We start from the raw sequence: 20946 nt of genomic DNA, 5'->3' as shown, positions 1-20946 counted from the left end.
ATGATTTGAAACGAGAAATAACAGCAGCTATCCAAACTGTTACGCCTGATATGCTACAGAGAGTGTGGAACGAGTTGGAGTATCGGGTTGATATTGCTCGTGTGTCTGGAGGGGGCCATATTGAACATCTCTGAACTTGTTTTTGAGTGAAAAAAAAACCTTTTTAAATACTCTTTGTAATGATGTATAACAGAAGGTTATATTATGTTTCTTTCATTAAATACACATTTTTAAAGTTGTGGTATTCTTTTTGAATCACCCTGTATGTTTCATGCGATGTCCACCGTCAATTTTACGCGCCAGTTCGACAGAGCTGTTCCAAATTACTCTAGTGCGATATTCGTTTCATATCGTTTCGGTATTGGCAGGGACAGAAAACACGGAGAATAACCCGTAATTAAGCAGCGCTACTGCATTGCAATGGCAGTAATTTCGGATGGCTTTATCGAATAGACACGAAAAATTCCAATTTAAAAATTATTTTGTTTATGAATGCAAACAGACCGATGCAAACAGAGCGGTGTGGCGCACTGGTTAGCACACTCAACTGCATTCGGGAGGACGACGGTTCAAACCCACGTCCCGCCATCCTGATTTAAGTTTTCCGTGATTCCCCTAAATCGCTTCAGGCAAATGCTGGTATGGTTCCTTTGAAAGGACACGGCCGGCTTCCTTCCCCATCCTTCCCTAATTCGATGGGACGTATGAGCTCACTGTCTGGTCCGCTCTATCAAATCAACCAATCAATGCAAGACGGCACCTGAAAGGTGTGATGAGCGGTATTTCGGTGTTTCTTTAGAATGACTACAACTAAATATCACAGAAACAAAATTCTAAATTTTTGCCGAAACACCAGAGAAAAAGTGCCCAACGACTCTTGGTAGACCATATACTGCGTAGAACAGCAACACTATTGGTTACAATGAGCACAACTGTCATCTGATTGAATTATTGTCTACTAGATGGATCAATAAATCAAAATACAATTATATAAGCCTTTTTTGTAAATTAACAATCCAAATATAAGCAAGCAATCATTGGCTATATTGTTCTGCCATTGTATAATAGTGTCAGTTCCTTATTTTTTATGTTAAATAACTATATTTCTTTTTGTTCTGAATTTTGGATTTTTGTTTCAGATAAAACTTGTCAACATTAACTCATCAGACCTAGTAGATGGTCGACCACCCGTTGTCCTTGGTCTTATATGGACTATCATTTTATATTTCCAGGTAAGGTTTCTTCCTGAACAACTTATTTTTACTAACAAGCTTACTGATATGCTACGCCTGAAATTCCGTTAAAAGAAAAACATAGAGAAGCATAAAAATAGCAGATGATAGCCTGCATCGTCGCTGGAAGTGCAGCACTATGACATTCCTCAGAAATATAATTTCCACAGCAAATTACAGTAAATTGGCAGGTCATCTAAGATATACAATTAATACTTTGTTCACTTTGTTCTTAGTTGATTTTCTTGGTCTGCACATCACACAGGAATAATTTAACAGGATACTACATTTTTATAACCTTGTAGTAAAATTTTACGCTGCTTTCCTTAAATGGTAAGAAGCCACTTAGCAATGTCTAAACGTCTGTATAGAAAGTGCTTTGAATAATTTCCTTACCTGCGTCATATTTACCCACTAAACATTTGAAACAACTTATTATTATCATCAATTAATAGGATAGAATAAACATAAAATAGATTTAACTCATTCTGTGAATGTACTTGTAATGGTTTTGTAACTGTAGTCAAATTACACTGACGATAAAGAGATTTATTTCTAATACAAGCTTCGTTATAAGGAGTTGAAGGTGGTGAGTTAAACTGCTACATTCATGTCAGCTACTTATGCATGGTTTCTTTTATAATGACATTTATTCGATTGACGTTTGAGCATTTTTATGGGTGTTACAATTCGTCCACTAAAGCGTCAAATCTTTTCATAATTTTCAGCTGTAAGTGCATGTATTCACCTATACACAGTGCTTATAAACTGCTTGGAAAATGCATGTTAAGAGTTGCATGACAGAAATGTATCAGGACGCAAATACGCAATATAGAAGCCCACAGTGGTTTCTCGATAAAAAGAAAACACGGCAATGACAAGTTCTCTTCCGGCTGGAGTTTCAACCACCGAGGTCGGCCAGACGGTTTGACACCAATTTATCTATGCGATCTCGATAAACTGGATATTACTGTATACCCCGATCGCCTCGAAAACAAAATTACTTCCACATTGACAGCAATACAACTACCGTTTATAGCGTTTAGTTTACTTCAGATCACGCGCTGTGAACTTTAACGTTCAGAATCACGTAATTGAGAGCTATGTTAATGCACTATATCACGGAAGGAAACAGGTATCACAATGAGGATACCGAACCCATACTACAACACATCTTCCATAAGCTCTGCTTCATGCTTTCAGCAGGTTTGAAAAAGATGTATCTACTGTGTTGCAGTTAGAATATTATAATTATATACACCATAAGCTTAGAATGCTGCTTACAAGGATAAACATTTATCTTCTTTTGTGCTTTAATGTATAGATAAGAAAAAATTTCATATTTTGCAACTGAATATTTCATTTGTGTGAATCAAACATGTTTCACTTTTTCATGCCAGGCATCTTCAGTGTTCTACAATATACAAGAAAACTATTTAATTATACATATTTGGATAAGAGAACTGTAGTGATTCTTGGCATCTCGTGTTATTATCTAAATATTTACGACTATATGATACTAATTTTTTACATTTAATCATATTTACGTCCTTTCCATGTATCCGTATGATCCTCTGTATGTAATAGATACATATAGTACAGGTTTTTTCCTATTAATTGGTCACATTTAAATATTCCGCTCCTCATATTCTCATCATATGCTTTTGGGCTGGCAGGGATCATAGGAGTTGTAGAGGGTGAGAGCAGAGTGAATTGTTGTCGTGGGGATAGAGGGAGGATTGGTGCTGAGGCATTGTGTGTGTGTGTGTGTGTGTGTGTGTGTGTGTGTGTGTGTGTGTGTGTGTACGTGTGTGTGTATGTATGGAGGGGGGGCGGAGTTTATCATACAGTTGTAAATAGTTACGTAATAAAATGAGATTTCAAGAATAACTCAGATCTCTTATCAAAATATGTATAATTAAATAATTTTCTTGTGTACTACAGACCACTGAAGATCATTAGCATGAATAGGTGGAACGTGTTTGTTACACACAGATAGAACATTCAGTTGCAAAAGATGGAATTTTTTTTCTTATCTATATAATCAAGCAAAGTTGAAGTAGCAACTGAAGAGAAAGGCCTGCAAGTATTGACAATTTTTATACTCCTCATCTTTATGCATCTTGGCTATCTGAAAACCACTTTAGATTCATACAGGGTGAGATTCCTAACCTTTTCAATTGAATAATTAGTTTTGAGGCATTGAAGCTATTTGTAATGATCAACTCTTTAAATGGAATTATGCTATTTGTTGCCACCGGAATAGCATATGTAAATGAGACCACTTCAGTCCACACCTTTCTCGTAGACCTAACAAGAAATCACAGAGAAAAAATGTGAATGTGGGGACTTTTGTACCGTTGCGGCAGTTGAAGATCCACGGCATGAAAGTTTGCATTCTCCTCCAAGGAAACGTGCACCACTTTGTTAAATCGCAATGTTATGCTTTTGCATTAGACTTTACAGAGGTTTAAACTTGTTTCGTTCAGAGAAAATATTATATCGCTGGAAAGTCGTTCAGATGGCATTAAGATGAGAGAATTAATTTCTTTTTACCTCTCACAGTGACCAACAAATGGTCTGTTATCAATGAGAGCAACTGATGCACGCAAAGTAGAGTTTCTCAGTGACAAAAGTATTAATTTGCTGGATGAAATTTATTATTTTTTGATGAAAAATTATTTCTTCTGTTTGTTTTACATATATTACGTCTTTTAGAAACTGGAAATATCGTGATTAAAACAATCCATGAAATAAATTAAACAAAAGATTGTAAACAAGAAACAATGGAAACATTACAGTATGTGTAATCGCATTCCTGTTGGTGAATTTTTTTAAAGAGTACGTTCATCACGATACTTTCGTACACACTGCATTACTAATCAACTCAACTACTATCAGCAACCTCGAGTAATCGCTTTACGCGCGGCAGTCCTGTGATGTTCGCCAAGGTCGTTGTAACCTCCCTGTTGAAATCATGATTTACGTTATCGCAAAGGAAGAAGTTCAAGGCTGTCGTTTCTGGTGATCACTTTGGATACGTTTGAATAGGACTGCCACTTCCCACCAAACCGTTTGGAAATAATCAGTTTCATGCATGTCTTACCATTGAAGAATTATGGGCAGAACACACATTGTGTTGAAACCTTATCATTTGATGAGTTTTCAAGGGCAATTTTTCTAATAGGAAGAATAAAAATTTATAGAAAAAATGTGTGCACTTTTCCCCGTTCAACGTACGATCACTAACTGCCTATCATATATTGTCCGATTACGCCTATTACCGCATATTGATACCCGCTGTCGTTGGTTGAACATCTAAAGCCAATGCTGGTTTTTTGTAGGCGCGTAGCACTTGGCTTTCAAATTTTCATTCCTGTGATTTGTGAATGTGGCTTCATCGGTAAACAATACTTTCTGCACAAATTACGTCTTGCAGGAGAACGATGTTGAAAATCACTGTACCATTGACGTAGAGGAATATGGTACGGAGAGACTGAATTCGGATTTAGTACAGCAGCAGGAAGAACCACTATCCTGCAGCTTTGTTGGTGGCTGTACTCCTTCGCAAATTGTCTCCGGGCAACACTTTCAGTCTCCCGCAGTCTTTTGACAGTATTAACGAAGGTGGGATGAGTTGAACATCGTCCACTTGCGAAGCTCTTTATTCATTTTAGCAATATTTGCTATAAATTAACAGAGTGTCAATTAATTCTTCGTTATTAGTTGAAACTGAACTCCTGAAAATGGTTTATGCATTACTAGCAATTCGTCTCTGTGGATGTTTTACAATAAACATAGTCTAAATGAATTGCAGGATTCCTCATAACAGACCTTATCTACGTAGACAGACGGCACTACAGTTAACGCCTCCAAAGACCAACACAAAGCTAACGACGTATTTCTTGTCTTTTGTAGACCATTAAGTGCTCTTTTAACTCAGAACGCCGAGAAGAGTTTTATTGTATCTGATTCAAAAAGCATTCCCAGTGCCAAAAAGAACGAGAAGTGGGGAAAACGCAACAGTAAACTTGTTACAGGCATTGCACACGAAGTAACGGATTGCTATTGAGAAATAAATATATTAGTATGCTTTGGATAAAAGCTCACACGGGCACTTTTTGTATAACGAAACAGTAGACTAACTGACCAAATAAGCTGCTGCACCCGGAGCTTACCATGATAACCACTTATCTTTCACCGACTGCCTACTTTAAGTAAATATGGAAGACATTAAACGTATTCGCAACTGCGAATATGGACAACCATCAGTTGTAGAACGCAATGACGATAGTGAAAATTTGTGGCCAACCGGGATTGGAACCAGAATTTCCCACTTATCGCGAGCTTGTGTCGTGCACTGGCGTCAATTATAAAATAGGATAAATCAACATAGAGGGCTCCCCTGATACCTGGTGAGCTAAAGGGTCCCTCTATACCGGAAAGTGGTCAAAAACCTGTCGTGTATGATCACGTGTGGAATTATTTGAAATTAATCAGCACCGGTCCCTGATGTACCGTCGTGAACACTCGCGCTGTAACAGGCCGCCTGTTATTACACATCCAGTGGGAGCACTTGCGATGGTAGAAGAGGGACCGGTGCTCATTAATTTTAAGTAATTACATAGATGGTCTTATACGAGCTATTTCTGACCACTTTTCGGTATGTAGGGACCCTTTAACTCACCAGGAATCATGCGACCGTATCAGGGGAGCGTTCTAAGCTGTCTTATGCTATTTTGAAATTGATGTTCGCTACATAGCGAAAAATTACTGACTATAAACGCTGGGTGATCCCATTCTCTTCCTTGATCAGGACATGATGCTGCAGCTATAATGCTTCGAAAACGGTCGTGCCTGTAAATACGAGGACTGTTCAAAAAAATTCCGGAACTTTCGCCACAAAATTTTTCTACGCTTATCTTTTACTTATTGTGCATGGCCTCCTTCGTAATGCTCTCCTCCACAATTACACTACTGGCCATTAAAATTGCTACACCACGAAGATAACGTGCTACAGACGCGAAATTGAACCGACATGATATGCAAATGATTAGCTTTTCAGACCATTCACACAAGGTTGGAGCCGGTGGCGACACCTACAACGTGCTGACATGAGGAAAGTTTCCAACCGATTTCTCATACACAAACAGCAGTTGACCGGCGTTGCCTGGTGAAACGTTGTTGTGATGCCTCGTGTTAGGAGGAAAAATGCGTACCATCACGTTTCCGACTTTGATAAAGGCCGGATTGTAGCCTATCGCGATTGCGGTTTGTCGTATCGCGATATTGCTGCTCTCGTTGGTCGAGATCCTATGACTGTTAGCAGAATATGGAATCGGTGGGTTCAGGAGGGTAATATGGAACTCCGTTCTGGAACCCAATGGCCTTGTATCACTAGCTGTCGAGACAACAGGCATCTTATCCGCATGGCTGTAACGGATCGTGCAGCCACTTCGCGATCCGTGAGTCAACAGATGGGGACGTTTGCAAGACACCAACCATCTGCACGAACAGTTCGACGACGTTTGCGGCAGCATGGACTATAAGCTCGGAGACCCTGGCTGCGGTTACCCTTGACGCTGCATTACAGACAGGAGCGCCTGCGATGGTGTATTCAACGACGAACCTGGGTGCACGAATGGCAAAACATCATTTTTTCGGCTGAATCCAGGTTCTGTTTACAGCGTCATGATAGTAGCATCCGTGTTTGGCGACATCGCGGCGAACGTACATTGGAAGCGTGTATTCTTAATCGCCATACTGGTGTATCTCCCGGCGTGATGCTATGGGGTGCCATTGGCTACACGTCTCGGTCACCTCTTGTTCGCATTGACGGCACTTTGAACAGTGGACGTTACATTTCAGATGTGTTACGACCCGTGGCTCTACCCTTAATTCGATCCCTGCGAAACCCCACATTTCAGCAGGATAATTAACGACCGCATGTTGCAGGTCCTGTACGGGCCTTTCTGGATACAGAAAATGTTCGACTGCTGCCCTGGCCAGCACATTCTCCAGATCTCTCACCAATTGAAAACGTCTGGTCAATGGTGGCCGAGCAACTGGCTCGTCACAATACGCCAGTCACTACTCTCGATGAACTGTGGTACCGTGTTGAAGCTGCATGGGCAGCTGTAACTTGTACACGCCATCCAAGCTCTGCTTGACTCAATGCCCAGGCTTATCAAGGCCGTTATTACGGCCAGAGGTGGTTGTTCTGGGTACTGATTTCTCGGGATCTATGCACCGAAATTGGTTGAAAATGTAATCACATGTCAGTTCTAGTATAATATATTAGTCCAATGACTACCCGTTTATCATCTGCATTTCTTCTTGGTGTAGCAATTTTAATGGTCAGTAGTGTAATACACAGCTCCCAACGCCGTTTCTACTTCCGGCTTACACACAAATTAAACTAACTTACGGTAAGGACAACACACACAGCCATGCTCGAGGGAGGACTCCAATGTCTGAGGGGGGAGCCGCGCGAAACGTGACAAGGTCCCGCAGAAGCGCCGTCTCCGAATTTTCTTTTATCTCGTCTATCGTTGCAAATACACTCCTGGAAATTGAAATAAGAACACCGTGAATTCATTGTCCCAGGAAGGGGAAACTTTATTGACACATTCCTGGGGACAGATACATCACATGATCACACTGACAGAACCACAGCCACATACACAGGCAACAGAGCATGCACAATGTCGGCACTAGTACAGTGTATATCCACTTTTCGCAGCAATACAGGGTGCTATTCTCCCATGGAGACAATCGTAGAGATGCTGGATGTAGTCCTGTGGAACGGCTTGCCATGCCATTTCCACCTGGCGCCTCAGTTGGACCAGCGTTCGTGCTGGACGTGCAGACCGCGTGAGACGACGCTTCATCCAGTCCTAAACATGCTCAATGGGGGACAGATCCGGAGATCTTGCTGGCCAGGGTAGTTGACTTACACCTTCTAGAGCACGTTGGGTGGCACGGGATACATGCGGACGTGCATTGTCCTGTTGGAACAGCAAGTTCCCTTGCCGGTCTAGGAATGGTAGAACGATGGGTTAGATGACGGTTTGGATGTACCGTGCACTATTCAGTGTCCCCTCGACGATCACCAGTGGTGTACGGCCAGTGTAGGAGATCGCTCCCCACACCATGATGCCGGGTGTTGGCCCTGTGTGCCTCGGTCGTATGCAGTCCTGATTGTGGCGCTCACCTGCACGGCGCCAAACACGCATACGACCATCATTGGCACCAAGGCAGAAGCGACTCTCATCGCTGAAGACGACACGTCTCCATTCGTCCCTCCATTCACGCCTGTCGCGACACCACTGGAGGCGGGCTGCACGATGTTGGGGCGTGAGCGGAAGACGGCCTAACGGTGTGCGGGACCGTAGCCCAGCTTCATGGAGACGGTTGCGAATGGTCCTCGCCGATACCCCAGGAGCAACAGTGTCCCTAATTTGCTGGGAAGTGGCGGTGCGGTCCCCTACGGCACTGCGTAGGATCCTACGGTCTTGGCGTGCATCCGTGCGTCGCTGCGGTCCGGTCCCAGGTCGACGGGCACGTGCACCTTCCGCCGACCACTGGCGACAACATCGATGTACTGTGGAGACCTCACGCCCCACGTGTTGAGCAATTCGTCCACCCGGCCTCCCGCATGCCCACGATATGCCCTCGCTCAAAGTCCGTCAACTGCACATACGGTTCACGTCCACGCTGTCGCGGCATGCTACCAGTGTTAAAGACTGCGATGGAGCTCCGTATGCCACGGCAAACTGGCTGACACTGACGGCGGCGGTGCACAAATGCTGCGCAGCTAGCGCCATTCGACGGCCAACACCGCGGTTCCTGGTGTGTCCGCTGTGCCGTGCGTGTGATCATTGCTTGTACAGCCCTCTCGCAGTGTCCGGAGCAAGTATGGTGGGTCTGACACACCGGTGTCAATGTGTTCTTTTTTCCATTTCCAGGAGTGTATTTGTCCTTTCAAAGAGGTTTTCAACTTTGGAAATAAAAAATTTCCATAGCGGCCAGGTCTGAGGTGTACGGAGGATGAGGCAGCACAGTGATTTCGTTTTTTATGTACGGGTGCGTCATCGTGATGCATGAGCCATGAATTGTCTCGCCACATTTCAGGCCGTTTCCTTCTCACATTTTCTCACAGACGTTGCAACACATCCCGATAGTACCATCGATTAACAGTTTGCCCCTGTGGCACGAATTCATGATTAATTAATCCTTCAAAGTCAAAGAAAACTGTCAGCCTGGCTTTGATGTTTAACCTGACCTGATGAGCTTATTTTAATCTTGGAGAACCTTTCCTGACCCATTGTGAAGATTGAGCCTCGGTCTCAACATTGTAACCGTAGACCCACGTCTCAACACCAGTTACGGTTCACTTAAGGAACATCTCGTTCTCATCTGTGCGATCCAACAGCTCTTCACAGATTGCGAGGCGAAGGTCTTGCTGATGTTGACTCAAGAACCGTCTGCTGAACTTTGCGGCAACATGGTGCAGATGCTGTATCAGGAAATCATGACATGATCCAAATGAAATGTTGCATTCTTCTGCAATCTCTCGGACAGTCACGGTAAGGATTGGCACGAACAATTTCTTTGGCGTTCCTCACATGAGCATCGTCGGTAGACGTCTATGGGCGTCCTGAACGAGAGTCATCTTTAACTTCCGTCCGGTCAAAAAAATGGCTCTGAGCACTATGGGACTTAACTGCTAAGGTCATCAGTCCCCTAGAACTTAGAACTACTTAAAACTAGCTAACCTAAGGACATTACACACATCCATGCCCGAGGTAGGATTCGAATCTGCGACGTAGCGGTCGCGCGGTTCCAGACTGTAGCGCCTAGAACCGGTCGGCCTCTCCGGCCGGCTCCGTCCGGTCATTTTTAAGCTGTGTGAACCATTCATTGCAGCGAGTATGGCGTAAGCAGTCATCATCGTAGGCTTTCTGCATCATTAGGTGTGTCTGTTAAACGTTTTGTTGGGTTTCACGTAAAATTTAATGCAGATGCGTTGCTCCTCTAACTCTGCCATCTCAAAATTCGCAAGCTATACGACATAACGTTCTACTCAATACAACACTGAACGATAACACACATACACAACAGTGAAACTTCCGGCAGTTACACACTAAACACAGCGGTGTGCAGGGATGCCAACCGCACTTCGCTCCAACACACTATTGCACGAAATTACGAATGTTCCGCAATTTTTTAACAGACCTCGTGAAGTACTTACACCTGGAGCTGTTTTATCTTCAAAATAGTACATCCAGACTGTGGTTACCCAGACTACAAAATTTTCTCGATCTTGAGATATATAAAATAATTGTATTTGGTAACATAAACGTGCAGTCGGTGCAGGAGCCCCAATCATTTTATGTTGGCGGAAAATGTTGCTACTGGGCAGCCGCACGACAGGAAAGCCAAGTACTCAGTTGGCTGTGTGTATTACCAAATACAATAATTTCATATGTCTGAAGATGGAGCACTCTATGTTGATTTGGAGCCCTCTATGTTGATTTATCCTATTTTATAACTGACGCCAGCGCATGACACACGTTCGCGATAAGTGGAAAATTCTGATTTTGAGATACCGAAAGCGGTCGTCGTTTCAATAAGTAATTAGTGTAACAACATTAATTACCATGGCAGAATTATACCAACAGAAGTGATGTATAAACGACGTAACTCTCGATGCACGAGACGTCATATTGATTTTGACGTATTTAAATATTTTGTATTATAACTTGCAGTATGCAACTGCGCCTTGAAGTTTTATCGCAAGCGACATTCCCCAAATCAACCAACCAAGTGGTGTCAGTGCAGTAACTACAGTGCCAGCTCGAACTAACAACTATAAACAGCAGATGCGCATTCGACCTTTCAGTTGTTTGTTCAATCAATTGTACAAGAGACGTCCCCCAAATCAACCAACCAAGTGACGTTAGTGCAGTAACTACAAAACGCAACTATAAACAGCAGATGTGTATTCGACCAGTCAGTTGTTCGTCCAATCAGTTGTGATCCAGTAGTGCCAAGTAGTGCACCTGCGGCTTTAGTGTGTCAAACGCGGACAGTTTTTTCTGAAAAAAAGAAAAGAAAAACGGGTGACGAAACTTGGTGATATCAATACCCAACTACCACAAAACCACAAAGTGCAAAAATACACACGAACGGCCAACGCTTTGACGACATAACAGACATTCAAGCCAATGTGAGATGCGAATTGAATGACATCCTAAGGGAGGACTTTCGTGGCAGTTTAACGTGGCTGTATAAACGTTCTGTGCGTTGCACTCTAGTGGAGGGAGACAATTAGAATAACTAAAGCATTAAACCACCATCTTAAATTTTCTGTATTGTTTATTACTCCAGTCTCGAAACGTTTTGGACTGACGGGGTTAGTTGTCCTTCACACAACTACTTAATAACTTGTTCTAGGATGTTCGGGGCTAACAAGGGAACCTCCCCATCGCACCCCCCTCAGGTTTAGTTATAAGTTGGCACAGTGGATAGGCCTTGAAAAACTGAACCCAGATCAATTGAGAAAACAGGAAGAAGATGTGTGGAACTGTGAAAAAATAAGCAAAATATACAAACTGAGTAGTTCATGGGAAGATAGGTAACATCAAAGACACTGGGGTCGCAGGAGTACCGTGGTCTCGTGGTAACGTGGGCAGTTGCGGAACGAAAGGTCCTTGGTTCAAATCTTCCACCGAGTGAAATCTTTAATTTTTTATTTTCAGTTTATGTGACAAACTCTTATGTTTTCATCACTTTTTTGGGAGTGATTATCACATCCACAAGAAAACCTAAATCGGGCAAGGTAGAAGAATCTTTTTACCCATTCGCCAAGTGTACAAGTTAGGTGGGTCGACAACATATTCCTGTCATGTGACGCACATGCCGTCACCAGTGTCGTATAGAATATATCAGATGTGTTTTCCTGTGGAGGAATCGGTTGACCTATGACCTTGCGATCAAATGTTTTCGGTTCCGATTGGAGAGGCACGTCCTTTCGTCTACTAATCGCACGGTTTTGCGATGCGGTCGCAAAACACAGACACTAAACTTATTACAGTGAACAGAGACGTCAATGAACGAACAGACAGATAATAACTATGCAAAAATAAAGAAAGTAAAATTGTCACTCGTGGGAAGAATTGAACCAAGGACCTCTGACCTCTTCATCTGCAGCTGCTCACGCTACCACGGGACCACGGCGCTCTTAAACTCACATTCTCCTTGATGTTGCTTATGTGGCCCATGGACTACTCAGTTTGTACATTTTGCTTATTTTTTCACAGTTCCACACAACTTCTTCCTGTTTTCTCAATTGATATGTGTTCAGTTTATCAAGACCTATCCACTGTGCCAAGTTATAACTAAATCTGAGGGGGGTGCGATGGGGAGGTTCCCTTGTAAGCAATGCGTATTTCCCATGGGATTAAGAACAACACAACAGTATGCCGTTCTAATTCTGATAAAATGTTCAAATGTGTGTGAATTCCTAAGGGACCTAACTGCTGACGTCATCGGCCTCTAGACTTAAACTAACTTATGCTAAGAACAACACACACACCCATGCCCGAGGGAGGACTCGAAGCTCCGGCGGGAGGAGCCGCACAATCCGTGACATGGCGTCTTAAACAGCGCAGCCACTCGGCGCGGCTCTAATACTGTTTATCACAGGTGTGCTTCACTTGGTATTACTGGTACACTGAGGCAAGTAGAACACTGGGAGTGACATTTTACTCAGGTACATTAGTTCGTTTCGTTACCAGGTGGTGTATGGCCAATGAGTTGATATCAAGAAATTCCTAGCTTTCACGCTGTGAGTTAAGTATGGCAGCATTTCCGGAAGATGTAATTGCATGTGTGAAAAGAGCTGCTGGACTGGGTTGCATGCGTATGACAGCAGGTATGATTCATTACTTATGCTCATATTCAGTCTCGAGTGATGTTTTAGCAGGTGTTGAAGTGTGTCAAAACAGAACAGCAGCAAAGCGTCCCACAGTAGGAGAACCTTTATCTTTTCTCCTGTGCACTGCCTTATGCTTGATATACCAGCGCGTCTCGACAATCGAATTTATGGCGTGTAGGCCAACGCCAATCGCATTGCTGAAGGCCTCTCCTTTATCTAAAATGATATGCTCAGGAAGGCGCCTATTGTCTGGTGAGATGCTTTGTTTCCTGCCTTAGGTGTACCCATGTGTCGACCAAGGGCGTCTGCAAAAATTTGTCCTAAAAGAGGCAAGATCACAAAATCTTCAATTTTGATTTAACTGTTTCGGTAAAGCTGAGATTGCTTCTTGCTACAAGATTTAAATTGGGCAGAAAGTTTACAAAAGTGTCGATCTCAAATTATTTAATAGATATCCATACAATGTTTTAGGGTTGCTTACTTCTATGCCTAAATGGGTATGCATATTTCATTAGTATGTGCTAATTTCATCATTTTATGTTGCACAATTCTACGAATTTATAGTCTGCAATATTTTTCGGAGTCATTTTGAGTATTTTTAATGTTTTTTGATATGCTAAGTTCAGAAATGTTAACGGTTATCCTCTACCACATAAGGTTTTTTTCACTGAGTAATGATGAACATCCAGAAAATTCGTACAAGACACATGCATTAAAAAAACTGTATTAAAAAAAACATGAAAAATACGGCACTCGTAACATTTGAATGAAGTCTATTACAAAGGCATGTATCAGAACGTCTACTCTTTTCCCCCTAATTACGTCTTCTTCTGTGCACTGATCGAGGACACTCCCTATGCAGCATCCAGCAGTAGTCAGCTATCGTGCTGACATCCCATCGGTCCGGGTACCCAGTTCCATTTGTTTAAGGTTTTAATGGAATCTTTCCCCCCTGTTCCTCACTCACAGCACCTAGATTCCCTAGAAAATAGCTGGAGTAGGGGCCAGAAAGCACAGCTTCAGACTCGATGAGAGCTCGAAACCAACACGTTTCTTACTGATTCTCGCAGTCGAGATCTTTTGCAGTTGCCAAGAAACTTGCTGACAACTTGTTTAAAGAATATCCAAGATTAGACTCGCCATTTGTCCGGCCTTGTTAGTGCTGGACGTGGTAATGTATGGGGTCGCAAAAATGTCCGGGATTTGAGAATTTTCTTTAAATCTTAGACTCATAATTTCGATATCGTGTTTTTTTATAAACATTCGGCGGTGCCTCCTCCAGGCGACTTTTGAGCAAGTGCTGACGTCAGTGGTAGGCACGGCTACCGGTTCCGCCACAACCTTCCACGTGTCGTTTCGCAACAGAGTAGGGGCAATGTGTTTATGTTGTTTTCGTGTTTGAAGCAATCGTCTATACATTTTTGATCGTTTTACCTCTGTTCGTTTTTTTTGTCCCATCGTTGAGCAATGGGCAGATGAAGGTGTGTGTTCAGTTTTAGCCTGCAACAGGAATACAATTATTTTGAATTTTTGTAATGGCAATTACAATGATTGCACACTATGTGGAGAATTTTCAGTTGCATGTAAAGGCGTAGAAACAGTTAAAACATAGGCGTGCTGTTAATGCTACTGCTTCGCTAAACGTAAGAAATTTTTTAAACAAAAGGTGGGATCACCCTGAGTTACTAAACCCTCGTAAAATTTGCGATAACATTAGGGTATAAAACGGGACATCTTGTATTTAATTTGGTATGTACCATTGGAGATCTAATTATAGGAATTAACTAATGCATAACCTATAATTACGATTACCTTTGAATACAATGTGGAGTAGGAAACTTAACGATGCTTCTATAGCAAAGTAACATTTTGCTCAATTTTCTGACCTGAATGTGCTGCTGAATAGGCTACAATTTCATACCACACTGCTGGACACGAACACCACTTCTGAAAAAAAAATCTTGTCTAGGGAAAAATAGTCTGAATAAATAAAGTTAACTTCAGTAAACTGCTTTAACTGTCGTTAAAAACGTATCCTGGGCTGGACTCAAAAAATATGGTAATACCATCTAAGATGATGTGTAAGATTCCCCTGTACATTACATCTCTGATTTAATTGTGTATGTTATGGGACAGTAAAAATTCTGATTCATTTTGTCATCAAATATTACGTTTTTCATCAGTTTCCGAGCGTCAGTGCTGATAAAAACCCCCTTCTTTCTCGTTAGCTTCTGACAGGCGTGGTAACTTACATGCCACATACTTGAAAGTATCACCTTCTTTTGGTAAGCTTTAATAACTTCCTACCTAACGCCAAGGTTTATATGAAGCGGGGGCAAAAGTTACTTTTTTCCTCACCTTTGAATCGAATTGTAGGTTTTTCCCTCCAATTTTTGACATTTTAATTGGTCAGATTTTTTGAGACGAATGTTGGTCTTTTGCGCACCTGTCCGTTTGCATATGAAGCAGGGACTTCACCAGTTGAACACACTAAATGTGTGGCCCATGACTTGTAATGATCCCCAACCTTTACGTCAAAGTAAGCAAAATATGCCTCTTTGAAAAATTCTGAGATTGGCCGCTTCTGTGATCAAATATGTGTGAAATCTTATGGGACTTAATTGCTAAAGCCATCAGTCCCTAAGCTTACATACTACTTAACCTAAATTATCCTAAGGACAAACACACACTCACCTATGCCCGAGGGAGGACTCGAACCTCCGCCGGGACCAGCCGCAGAGTCCATGACTGCAGCGCCTGAGACCGCTCGGTTAATCCCGCGCGGCCGCTTCCATGTTTTCGTTGTAAGTTTACCACAGGTGTATCAGAGGTGTTTAGGAAATTTGTAGCAAAGCCAGGATTCGAAGCCAGCTCTCTTGTTCACTAGGCACATGCGCTAGGTATTATTCCACCCTGGCACGGTGGCTTTGCACAGCTGCACGGTCTGCCATAGCTTGCCTCCCTCCCCAATCCAAATACCGATTCACACCTCAGCCCACTTTGTATTCCCACTAAACTCATTGCAGAGGCTCTCCAACTGTTTAGAAATAGCACTTCAGCATTGAGTGAAACAGGGGATCCTGCCTGGAGCCCAGGCATAGGTGCTTTTGGTTTTTCCAATGCAGCTGGAGAGCCTATGTAATTCCATTCAATTTTAGGGGGAATATCAAATCGGCTGAGATGTAAATGGGAATTTGAATTGAAGAGGGAGGCTTGCTAGGGTACTCTGTGCAATTGTACAGAATCTCTGTGCCAGCGTAGCCTAGTGGTTAGCAGGAGACCCAGGTTTGAATCCCAGCCTTGATACAAATTTCCATTCGCCACTTCAGTATGCATAACACTTGAGAAGAAGTAACCAGAAAATACGCTACTTTAAGTCTCCTCAGAATGGAGAAACGGAAAATAAACTTTAAGCAACACTTATTCAGCTATGGCGGCATCTATAGAGATTTGTTTGCTTACAACACTTTACGTCTGATCATTGAGATCGTTTTATTGCATTATTTTTTGCCTTCTATTGTTTAACGTTGAACTGCATAACCAAAGTTGAACAAAACGTATTTTAAGATTTACATTTTTTGGGTTGTTTGGGTACAGTAAAATGTGTGTGAATCTCTAGTCCTTTGACTTACACACTACTTAAACCAACTTATGCTAAGATCAACACTCACACCCATGCCCGAGGAAGGGCTCGAACCTCCGGCGGGAGTGGCAGCGCAATCCGTGACATGACGCCTCAAACCGCGCGGGCACGAGACAGAAGAACGCAGAGTCACCATTTGACTACATAAATGTGGTAAACCTCTCAGAATCATCCTGAAATCAGTCTGTAGAATAGACTTTTAGAAGTCTAGGACTGAAGGAAGACGGGCCTCATGTCTACGGTTTGACCTATTATCATGCGGCTGTGCCAAAATGTACTGTATTATCCGTGGCTCTTATGATTATGTGTTGCGCTGTGTTGTGACCCACAAGAGAATACCCCGCTGCCTGCAGAGGACATCTTTTCGACCTTAAAATATCGCACATTCTTCCTCCTCTCTCGATTGGGTCAAATGGTGAACACACATGTAGTATAGCATAGCCATGTTCCGCAGAGTCTATTTCAATCGCTGTACCTTGTAAGCCTCAACAAGCCGTCACACTTCTTCGTCCACAGGATACGACTGCGTTGTCTAACAAGAGGAATGGGCGGTCTTGTAGAAAATGGAGATATCTCGGGCAGGTTTGTTTATGATGTCTGGAAAATAACGCCGAAATCCTTGCGCCAGTGCGTTGGACCGGTGGTTCCTGCACCTCGGTAACGAAGCCACGCTGCATAGCAATATCTTAAGCCACAGTATTGACTATAGCGCTTGGCAGTTCTAAATCTGCGCTTTACTTAAATCTCTTACAATCTTTGCTACAAATACGTGGCAACACTACGAAATCCCCGTTGGTTGTCGCAGAGAAGGTCATTTTGCTCAAAGTATATCATTTTGTTTCGACTGTACCAGTAAGTTCCCGATTAAAGAATCAAACGCTCATGTATAAAGCAGCTTCTAACGCATTTTAATAAGTAAGCGAGAAAAATGTAAAAAAGTTTGAAATTATGTTTAAAGTTCGTTGGAAATCGCTAAGTGCTCTCTTTCTGAAATACTGTGCGAATATAGTCTGGCGATTTGCGCTAAGTAAGCTATGCTACCTCAAGCCATTCACAACGTTTGTAACTGTATTACTTCTCTGTGTTAACATAAGATTATACTTCTGAGTGAACTGATTATAACGACATTTTAAATTTTTAAACTTGGTCAATAAGTGTACAAAATATTGAAAATAAAATTTTTGTAGTCGTAGAAGCCGTTAGACAGGCAGCCTGCAACTGGACCGTGAGCCATGAACCATGAATGGAATTAGTCCGTTATTAATACACGATTATATATCTTTCTTGTAGATGGTTGTGCCGTGTGCTTAGAACGGTTCTTTACTCAAGAGGTCTTCAGTGATTATAATTTATTTAAGGCACTGTTTATGGTTCAAAATAAATGTTAAAGTTATGTGCAAGATACTAGTATGCTGTTTAAAGAATATGTTATTTACACCCGTACGGAAACAGCAGAATAGCATTGTGATTAGCGGGACATAGGTAACGAAGAACATTGCTATCGATGCACTATCCTAAACGATGACACTAGGTTGCTCATGTACTACGTCTAACATGTTATACTGTGACGTCACTTCAATAATTGATTTTTTATTTACATGGAAATTGCATCATGCAATTAAGGACTCCGTATCTCCGTCAGTTCAGTCCTCGTTGCAGCTGAGACATCCAACTAAACTCCTCCCTAACATTGCTTTGTATCGACCATAATGAGCAAAAATAATTGTTGAAACATAAATCGTCTTTTGTTGGTGCAGGATTGCGTGTTGAAAATTATAGAATACTTGGGCTAATGATACAGACTAAATAAATAAATATATTCCTTTTCTGTAAGAGATAGTATGTTACTAATATTCTGTGCCTTATTTTTGTCGTTTATTAAGAAGACAGCTAATTCGTAAATATAAACACCGTTTTAAATTATATGCCGGTAACGCGTGTACAAAACATTTTTGATGGTTGCGACCTTAAATTTACAACGTCAGCGTTGTTGTGGATTATTCGTGTTACTTTATATTCTGTTTAAATTTTAGTGACAACCGCGAAAATCGCGCGTCCAGTTTTTGGACGAGAGAGGAACCTCGTAGATGCTGTAACTGCCGACCCAAGGGCACTGAATAGGCCAATTGGTTTCCTGTGCGCAATGATCATAGTCGACTGAATTAAGTAAAAACACAGATGTTTCCTTTCAAACATAACTTGATTCTCGAAATTATTAAAACACTGTCTGCAGGGTTACACGTGAATGACAGTTATGTCGTCGTGGGGCAGATCTTTCACAACTATACAAGGTACAAGAAGTGAGCACTGACTACACATATACATAATTTGCGTAATACCACTTCATACTCGGTGAATATAATGTGTTAGCACTAGGAAACGAGTGGTACATTATTATCAATGTATTCACTCACAAATTTGATTTTTTAATGTATGCCTTTTCAAAAAATGGTGAAGTTGCATTGTTCAATTCATTTGCATGACTTAAAGTAGCCACCTGCACTTTAAATTCAGCTGTTTGTTCAGTGACTTGGTGCAGTATTTAATATGGATATGTGTTGCAACAGTAATTCACACATTTCAGTTCCTTACATCAGCACAATGTATGTTCTTTGAGTTAGACAACAGTTTGGGATGTAAAATGTGACTTTAGTAAGAGAGCTTGAATTGCTTTCCCTGTATGTAAGATCACAAGGAAATGTGTCAACTAACTTAAAATTTTGTTTTTGGGGCAGTATGTCACTATTTTGATGGACTCATTAACATTATATACAACTTTGTGCCCTATTTTGCAGATTGAGGAGAACACCCGAGCTCTCGAATCCCTTAGCCGGGCCTACAGTAGTAGTGCCAGCAGCCTAGAGAGTGTTGGTGTCCCACGCTCAGCTGAAGAGCGTCGCATGGTTGATGAGAAGCACCGTCAGGGTGCCCGAACTGCACTTATGCAGTGGGTGACCAATGCCTTACCTAAGTAAGTCTGTGTTACATAATGTGAACCACTAACAATGTTATGTTTAAGATACTGATTTTTGTTTAAAGTTGTTATAATTTTGTGTTTCATTTAAGGTATGTTAATGATTCAGATAATTGTTGGACCTGTAAGTAATATATTGTTTGTATTTTGCAGAGACTTAGGAGTAGAGATAAAAGACTTTGGACCTAGTTGGAGGGATGGTGTAGCATTCCTTGGGATAATTGATGCCATAAAGGCAAACCTTGTAAATATCTTAGCAATGCGTGAAGCGAGTAATAGAGAACGCCTCGAGACAGCATTCAGTGTTGCAGAGAGTGAACTGGGTATTGCTCGACTCCTGGATCCAGAGGATGTGGATGTGCCGAGGCCTGATGAGAAGTCAATTATGACATATGTGGCACAGTTCCTACACAAATACCCAGAACCTAAGGTACATGTTAATAGTGTCACCTTATGCTTGATTCCAGAAATAATTCTTTGTTTTATATAGGCCTATTCATATTATGTTGATACAAATATAGAATATTTTAGCACAGACAGTACATTGATTTTATTTAGAATACCTACTGCAGGTCATTCATATTTGTCATGCTAGTTTGCAGTGATCGTTTGTTGTACCACATTCAGTGTTTAAACAATGCTTTTCTTACAGACTGCTGATGGGTCTAGTACATTAGCTGCAATTGAAGCAGAGTACAATGAATTTATAACTTGGCTTTTGCAAAAAACACAGTACATGGAACACCTTCAACAAACAAATACATTGTCAATGAATTATTCTGTAAGTATTGCTTGTGAGGTTAGTAATTATAAAGAACAAGTTAATAATATTCATAGGCCTATATGAATATAAGTCTAACTAAATTTTGCCTTGCAGGATTTCCTGTTATTTAAGAATGAAGTTGATAGTAGAGTGCCTACATATGAGAAGCTGAAGCGATTAGTGGAATCTCAAAGCATGATCAGTATTACCCATGAGTCATGGAAAGAAATTGAAAGCTTATGGTACAAACTGCAAGCACAGGTAAATACAGAATACACAAATGGAATAATGCTGTTAATGTGCAAAATGTTATGGTAATGTTTTCCGGAGCTATAATTTTTCAGAGGAAATACTAAGGCCGCCATTCTTTTTTGTGTTACCACTGACAGTAGT

At 41.6% G+C, this 20946-nt stretch overlaps 1 protein-coding gene across 1 annotated transcript in view; it reads left to right on the top strand.

The window, feature by feature from the left end:
• The window catches only part of LOC124619377 (nesprin-1), a 635455-nt gene that overhangs the window by 166692 nt on the left and 447817 nt on the right, over positions 1-20946 (top strand). Inside the window, exons 5-9 of the mRNA XM_047145705.1 lie at positions 1140-1232; positions 19612-19787; positions 19944-20220; positions 20443-20571; positions 20668-20814. Of these exons, the coding sequence (XP_047001661.1) occupies positions 1140-1232; positions 19612-19787; positions 19944-20220; positions 20443-20571; positions 20668-20814 (822 nt within the window). The remainder of the gene's footprint in view (positions 1-1139; positions 1233-19611; positions 19788-19943; positions 20221-20442; positions 20572-20667; positions 20815-20946) is intronic.

This window comes from Schistocerca americana, chromosome 6 (genome assembly GCF_021461395.2).
Source record: "Schistocerca americana isolate TAMUIC-IGC-003095 chromosome 6, iqSchAmer2.1, whole genome shotgun sequence".
NCBI classification, from domain to species: Eukaryota; Metazoa; Arthropoda; class Insecta; order Orthoptera; family Acrididae; genus Schistocerca; species Schistocerca americana.
Note: the sequence above shows the minus strand (reverse complement) of the source record. Positions and strands in the feature narration are given on the sequence as shown.